At 56.9% G+C, this 7715-nt stretch overlaps 1 protein-coding gene across 2 annotated transcripts; it reads right to left on the reverse strand.

The window, feature by feature from the left end:
• Nucleotides 1-436: 436 nt before the first annotated feature.
• Nucleotides 437-3603, reverse strand: DLX1 (distal-less homeobox 1). Of its 2 annotated transcripts, XM_079783281.1 has the most exons (3): nt 3218-3583; nt 2342-2541; nt 793-1180 (listed from the first exon to the last, which is right to left on the reverse strand). In XM_079783281.1, exons 1-3 carry the CDS (start codon nt 3528-3530, stop codon nt 926-928), a joined length of 768 nt encoding a protein of 255 aa, XP_079639407.1. In that variant the 5' UTR covers nt 3531-3583; the 3' UTR covers nt 793-925. The 2 variants fall into 2 exon arrangements, with proteins under 2 accessions (XP_079639406.1, XP_079639407.1); XM_079783280.1 differs by lacking the exon at nt 2342-2541 and having other exon boundaries at nt 437-1180; nt 3218-3603.
• Between the last annotated feature and the right edge of the window lie 4112 nt (nt 3604-7715).

Raw genomic sequence — 7715 nt, forward strand, 5'->3', positions numbered from 1 at the left:
AAGGAGACTAAGCGTTCTTCTCCAAATGAGAAATTGTGTTGGCTTAATTTCTTTCTTTTTAAAAACACGTAAAATATGCAAATCATTCGACTCCAGCCTCTCTAGACCAGTGAAGTACAAAAGTTACTGTATAAGTTAAAAACCACCAGGTCCTCCTTATCCATTTTTTCCCCCGGGTGCATTTGAAGTGACCCGTATGCTTGGACAGCGCGCTCCTCATGTCCCATAGAATTGCGTACTGGCCAACATTCAGCTTCGGGTGAAGTCCATTTCTCAATAAATAAGCCCCCTCCCTCCAATTTCCCCCAATTCCCCAATGAGCTACACAGGTGTTTGGGCAGGCCCAGGAAAAGGTCTGAAAGGATAAAACATCCAAGCATCCGGAACTGGGTGGCCTGGTGGACAGCGCCTCCCGGGACCTGGTGACGTTTTCAGAGGCCGCAGAATGAGGACAGCGGACAGAGGAGGACCTCGACTCTCAGGGCACAGATACAGAGCGAAAGGAGACAAGAGACGGACAGGACAGAAAATAGCTTTTGCTTTTTCTACATTGCTTTTGTTTTGTTTGTTTGTTTTTTTCCTGATAGTCCCACACAACCGAGGGTCCCCCGACGGGTCCAACAGGCTATCTTGCTGCTCGAGCTGTCTCCGGCGGCGGCTGTGACTGAGCTCCGAGGCCTCTCACTCTGCTGCTCGTGGCCCAGGCCAGGGTTCAGGCGAGGGTGTGGATGCCAGGGAAGGAGCCAGTCCAGGCAGCAAGGGGCTCTGAGGAGGCGGTGTGCGTCCTGCCTCCCCGGTTCTTTCTTCTTTCCCTCTGAGCCCTTCTCTGGGTGCAGGGCACACAAATGGGGTGGATGGACCGGGAGGCAGGAGGGACCCGGACCAAGGAAAATGGGAAGGAGGTGGGCGGGAACGGTGGGCAACCTCACATGAGCTGGGGTTGCTGCATAGCTTCTTGGTGCGCCGAGGGGTACCAGGACGTGTAGCTGGGGATGTAGGAGCCCGTGCTGCTGCCTGAGCCCTTTCCGGATGAGGAGTTGGGGTTCCATCCAGGCGGCACCGGCGGGGAGCCGGCAGAGAGCGCCCGGCCGTTGGCTAGCGCGCTCCCCTCCAGAGCTGCCCCGCCCTGCTTCATCAGCTTCTTGAACTTGGAGCGCTTGTTCTGGAACCAGATCTTGACCTGCAAGAGCGGACGGCAACGTGACTCGGGCTAGGTCCATTGTGCCTATCCTGGTCGTGGGGAGATAAGGTGACAGTGGGACAGCGAGAGAGGATGCCCCTCACCCCCCTGGGAGAAGGGACAACTCGCAGCTGGGGGAGCAGACCACCACTACCACCACCAGTAAGAACCGCCAGGCAGGGACAGCTCTCCTAGAGCCAGGGGGCGTGGTGGTGAGCGGGGATCTAGGCCTTCTCCTGCCAGGGACTCGGCCCAACCTTGGCTGGCAATCCTCTGGGCAAGATGCAGGGCCTGCACAACATAGAGCCTTCAATTCCAATGTGAGCATCAATAGAAGAATGGAGTGGAGAAAAGGAGTGGAGGGAATTTATTTGCAATGCCATCTGCCTTCTCTTTGCCATCCTTTCTGCCCTCGAGTGAGTTGGAGACTGACCAAGGAAGCCACAAGGTTTTGTTAAACTTTTCATTTGGACTTAAGTAAACCTTTTCTTAACGTCTGTTTGTCTCCCCAGCTCTGCTCCAAATCCCGGCCCCAACGTTGGAAACGCGCGACACTCGTCATCAAAACGCCCATGGGCTCCCCGGACTCTCAGAGAAATTGGGAAGGAAGGTCCGTTTCTCCTCCGGGGTCTGGGGCTTGGGTGGTGTGAGAAGGCAAAAGAAAGGACCCCCACCCCCACCCCCCAAGAAGGAGGAGAAGAGGGAGGAGGAGGAGAAGGAAAGGGAGGAGGGAGACAGAGGCTCAGGCCAGGCCCCAAGTGATTAGCCACACACTTTAAAGGCAAAGAAGGGATTAAGCCCCGAGTCTATTGTTCCAGTTGTTCGGGCACGTGTGACTTCAGAATCCCCAAACAAAACGTCTGGGGAAATCCTCCCTGCGCCCTAATCAGATTGTCCAGGGTTGCAGGTCCGGGAGGCGGGCAGCGCGGAGTACGGAGTGCAGAGTGCAGGGAGAGCCAGGGCAGAGAGAAAGAGGAAGGAGAGACGCTGGGAAGGCCAGGGGTGGCGGGCACACACACGCACCTCATACACACACAAACACGCACACGCACACACACTCCCTCCCACCCCCGACCCTGAGGGCCAGAGAGCAAAAAAATGAAGCTCCGGGCGCAGGCTGGCCGCGGAGACCTGCGAGCCGGAGGGGCAGCAGCGAGGTACCTGCGTCTGCGTGAGTCCCAAGGAGGCCGCGAGCTCCGCCCTCTCGGGCAGAGCTAGGTACTGAGTTTGCTGGAACCTCCGGTTCAAAGCCTGCAACTGCAAACTGGAGTAAATTGTCCTGGGTTTGCGGATCTTTTTCCCCTTGCCGTTGAAGCGCACCTCACCGCCTTCCACCACCGTGCTCTTCTCGGAGTCAGCCCCTGCAGGGACAGCAGAAGCAGGGGCCCTTGTTAATGCGAGGGACAGCCTTCAGTGTGGGGAGCCCGGGGCGAGCGGCTACCGAGCGGGGCGGTGGAGGCAGGACCCGGAGAGAGGATGCTCAAGAAACTCCCCAAACGAGGGGGAGGCCCCGCAAAATCCGAGGGCCGGGCCCGGACCGCTGCAGGCGGACTGGGACAGTTCCCAGGCGCGCAGCTCCTGCCTTTGCAGGGAAAGTTTGCTGTTTTGCAGGCGGTAGTTGAAGTTTAATTACCCTTAATTGCACACATTGTTTATCGCGCTACGCAATAAATAATTACCGAGACTAATACGTGCACATGTGGGTTTCTGTTTTCCAGCGGGGCATTGTGTGCTCGACGCACGGAGCCACCCAGAGGCCCAGCTAGTGCCAGGGGGACGCTCTCAGATGTATTTCTACTCTGCTGGATAGTTGCTAGGTGGATTTTTAAAAATTTTTTCTTTGCTATGACAAGGATCCATAGATTGATACCCGAAACCTCCACTGCTCCGGCGCTCTCCCCACCCCCACCCCACCTCTCTCTCTCAACCTCTCCCTCCTCTCTCTCTTTCTCTCTCTCTCTCTCCCTCCCTCCCTCCCTCCCCTCCCTCTCTCCCTTCATACCTCTTAGTCTCCCTCTCCCGGGCAGGCGCACGTACCTGGATCCTCCAGGCGGCTCTGGGCGAGGCTGGCGCTGCCGGGGTAGGACTGCACGGAACTGATGTAGGGGCTGGACGCGTGGCTGCTGACCGAGTTGACGTAGGGGTAGCCCAGCGGTCGGGAGAAAGACGAGGCCGAGCTGTAGGCGCCGTCGGGCTGCGAATGGCCCGCCGAGTGTAAACAGTGCATGGAGTAGTGCCCGTGGGACATGGGAGAAGGAGACATTTGCTGGTTGGGCGGCCCAAACTCCATAAACACCGCCTTGCCCGACACGGGGCTGTTGAGACTTTCTGGCATGGTGGTCATGGTCATCTCTTCTCGCGGGGTCTGGGTGTGGGTCTCTCTCTCTCCTCTGCTTTCCTTTTGGGGGTCTCTGTGTTTCTCAGGACAGGAAGGAACCCAATTTAAGCAGAACAGGGGTTTTCACTTTCCATTCATAAGAAAATGGAGTTTGTCTCTTTGAAAAGTCTAAGCATGATGCTGCTGAGCTCCCCAAACTCGCTTCAAAGCTTTGACTCAGCCAAGGTCATAAATATTCATGAGCCGGCGGAGCTGATTGGTCCGTTGCCTTGCATAATCACCGGGGATTGGTCCGAGGCGCTCCGGCTCCGCTGGACTAGAGCGGGCGAGGCGGCCGGGTCTCGGGAGAGACGCGTCCACAGCTCCGGGCCGGGGCTCGCTCCGCTGCAAAAGAGCGCGCCGACAGGGACGCACAATGGGCTGCCGCGGCCCGCGGCTCTCAGGCCTCCCGCCTCCCGGAGCGCCTCACTTCCCAGAAAACAACCTGCGACTTGGCGGCCGCCCTCTCTCCCCGTACGATCCCGATCCTCCTCCCATCCCAGCACCGGGGACCCGGGCACGGCTTCTCCCAGGCACCGCCCCCGGGTCTGGCGCTGAGCTAGGGCAGCTCAGGAGCCTGGCCGCGAAGTCGCGCCCTGGGGGACGCGGGAGGCGGCTCGCAGGGCGCTGTCCTGCCCAGCTTCTGGTGCCTAGCGCCGCGCTCTCCCGAAGGCCCCGCCCTAGCCCGGGTTCGCCTGGCCACCTCCCCGGGGTGAGACCTGGGGCCCTCGGGCGAACTCACTCACTCGGCCGCCCTGCCGCCACCGTCGCTCCCCGGGGCCGGCTCGCATTGCTCCAGGCCCAGCTGGCCACTCTAGTTCGAGGCTGCACCGGTCTGATCAAAGCAGTGCGCGCGGAGAGCCAGGAACCCGCGCTTCTCCTCCCAGGAAAGGCGGCCGCACCGCCCTCCACTCCCCCGACACCCCCATCCTTCCTCCACCGCCCCCTCCCCTCTCCACTCCTCTGCGCCCGGCGCCCAGGGCTCACGCGCCCCTAGGGCGCGGCGCCGAGTAGAGTCCCGGAGCTGGCGGGCTCAGTTCTGCTTGGGCAGCGGAGGCCAGGTGGTCATTTCCCGGCCTCCTGGGGTCCGACGAGATACTGGGGTTTAGGAGTCCCGGGGGACCCCGAAACCCGCGGCAAAACCAGGCCAATAATAGGCTCACTTATCTTGTGTGCGGACGCGTCTCTCATTGTCGCCCAGGATCCTCTTCATCTTCAGTGGCCAAAGTGGGCGCCACTGGGCCTGGGGACAGCGCTGGTGGAGGCAAAAGCTGCCAAGGCCTCCTGTCTCCTGGGGCGCTAGGTACAGAAAAGTGCACAAAAAATCCCCCCTCTCCCCCCCCCCCCCGCCCCCCGCTGTAGCCACCACACAGCCACCCTCTTGAGGCGTGGTGCAAACCATGCTGTCTTCGAGGGGCTGTGGGTTCCCGATTCCTCCAGCCTCACGGTTCATCCAAAATCACTTTGTTAGGTAATTAGAAAAGTGTTGATAATTATTTCTTTCATAATTTAGCGGTGTGGCGGGAACGGGGAAATGATCTTGTGAAAGTTCACACGTGCAGATGTATTCGTTACGGATTCATTTGATTAAATGGTAGTCTCAAGTGCTCGAATCCACAGCTGAAGGCGCCCCATTAGCATAACACTGATGTTTAATTTTCATACGCATAATTAGCCATATATTTAACACTAATAGCAACAAGCAGCCTTTCGGCGTTAAACAGCCTGGGGTTTGATCTGGCCTGAGCTGAACCTTCACCGACGCACCTTCCCCTGGCTGGCGTGTCGCAAGGACCACAGGACAAACCTCTGTAATCAAGTACATTTTGGCAGAAGGAGCACCAATAAAAATGAGCACTCAAAACAAATGACATCGGTGCTGTCGTTGCAGATATGAGTTCTTTTTTAACTTCAGCAGCAGCAGCTGCTGCCCGCGGAATTCCTCTCCTTTGGTTTAAGGGCATGATGTTGGGGGTAGAAATATTTCAGGCTGTGTGGTTGGAGCAAAAAAGAAAAACAAAAGCAAAAAAAAAAAAAAAAAAAACCCACCCCACAACCGATCCTCCAAACCAATAACAGCTTTGCCAACGTTTAAAAAGATTTTTTTTTTTCTTAATCACCCAACCACACGGTGATACTTTGTAGCAACAACCAGCTAATGACTCCGCTACCAGACAACTCCCAGGAGCTGCAGGACTCCTCTTGATTTTCGTGTTGCCCTTGTGGTTCTCATTGCTCCTCCGTAGCGCCTATTTTGGGGTGTAGAGCAGGGTGTGGAGCGCGGTGCGGTGCTCCCAGCACAGCAGCACGGATGCCGCCCGGGCCTCTGGTTTCCCGCGCGCCTTGCGGGGCCCTGACCACGTAAGTGACCGCCTTGGCTGGCGCGGTGTTGGGGTTGGGACGGAGGGAAGCGGGGCTGGTCACTCCAGGTGCTCAGGGCAATGCGAGAGGAAACCCGACAGCTGAGTCACCCAGGGCCAGCTTATTCCAGATAACTGCAGGGTGGGGGAAAGGGAGAGAGGATGCCACAGGTCGCGAGGGTCTGTCTCCAGGGCTCTCTAGCCGTCCACATCTGGAGGCGGGAATCCAAGCCATTCGTAGCGCAGTGGACCCGGCTGGCTCCGGGAACAAGAGACCCCCGTGCGCCCCCTCAGGAACCGGTTTCAGAGTCTTGGTTATTTTAGAAATGAATTATTGTGGGCGAGCGAGTGTCTACACTCCGGAATTCTTTCTTAGATCCAGGGAAACAGTTACCGGGAGGGGCGGATGAGCCAGGGGCCTCCGGGCTCAGAGTCGCCCGCCTGGGCTAGCTTCTCAACGGTGTGATCTTATCTCTATTCTCCGAGCCCCTCCACCCGACACCGCTAAGGGGACACCTGTTCTGAAAGGCAGGTCTGCTTAGATCTCTGCCCGTCCCAACTCCCAGAGGAAATACAACTCTCTCTGGTACCCGGAGAATGTCCCGGATTGCCAGTGGGACCTCTGGGAGGCACGCAGGACTGGCGCCTGGTGGTGAGCTGTAGCCACGAGTGGGCTGGAATCCCCGTGAGGTTTGGAGCCAATTAAGCTGGCAGGGGTGAGGGGTGGGGAGTGGACAAGGCACGTTAAAATCTGCTTCCTAACTTCAACTTTAAAGCATGTTAAACCGAGTTCGTTCTAAATGAAGTTTGTTTCCTATGGAGCTGCGGAGCATTGCCTGTATGTGTACAATGTTTAAACTTTAGGCTAGTTACTTTAATAAAGGAGTTATAAACCTGTCCCATACATACGTCCACCTTGGCCTAATTGCTGCACAGCAGTGTGCTCTCCCAGTGGTTGGTAAAATCCTGTGGTCCTAATAAAATTATTCTTGGGGAGCCTGACCTGTAGATAAGATGCGGGTAGTTGGTGCAATCCTACTGCTCTAGGAGAGAAGTGAAGTCCTTCTCAGGCAAACCTCTCCCACGGACATCTGGGCCTCGCCCCTCTCTAGGGACTCCAGGTTTTTCAGAGGCAGCAGCCCCTGAAAGTCTCTAGGCCTTGTAAAAGTTTTTTAAGGACCCCAAAAGTTTTTCAATGAATCTTGTAAATCTTCAGCCCCTACCTTGTCTTTTCCAGCTCGGAGATCCACTAGAATCAGAATCATTTTTGTCCAAATTCTCCATCCCTGGACACAGAGTAAGAGAGCCAGAGGTGTGGGAGAATGCCCAGGAGAATCCCAAGTTCAGGGAGAAGACTGAACACTTTCCCAGCATGTTCACTGGCCTCAGTTTCCTATCTCTTTCCCCACCACTGTGTCCCCGAGAGGAGCTGGCCCTTGGGACCCCATCAGAGAGGCCATCTGTCATGGCAACTACAGGTGTCTTACATTTCCTTGGTGCTCTCTAGCCCAAGCTATATTTAGTGGATGGCAACTTTGGAAAACCCGCTTCAGTAAAAACAAGAGTTAGCACTGACTTGGAGGAAACCGTAAATGGGACTTGTTCCTAAAACCACGACCAAAGGGGCAACGATTTTCTACGCGTCCTGCCAGAGGCCCAGCCCCTCTCCACCCCTGGGCCCAGGTATGAGCAGGTCCTGGGGAGCTGGCACGAGGAAAGGGAAGGCACTCCCGCAGGAATGGGTCCTGGGACAGGAATGTGGATCTCTGGATTTCCTGAAGCAGGTGGAGCTGTGAGC

Source organism: Cnephaeus nilssonii (assembly GCF_951640355.1).
Source record: "Cnephaeus nilssonii genome assembly, chromosome: 10".
Lineage (NCBI taxonomy): Eukaryota > Metazoa > Chordata > Mammalia > Chiroptera > Vespertilionidae > Cnephaeus > Cnephaeus nilssonii.

Bases quoted from the DNA above. Each gene is read 5' to 3' on its own strand.
- DLX1 (XM_079783280.1), bottom strand. From the start codon at position 3,530: ATGACCATGACCACCATGCCAGAAAGTCTCAACAGCCCCGTGTCGGGC. The intron at 1,181-3,217 runs GTACGTGCGCCT...CCGCTCTTGCAG, and splicing joins GAGCCGCCTGGAGGATCCAG to GTCAAGATCTGGTTCCAGAA.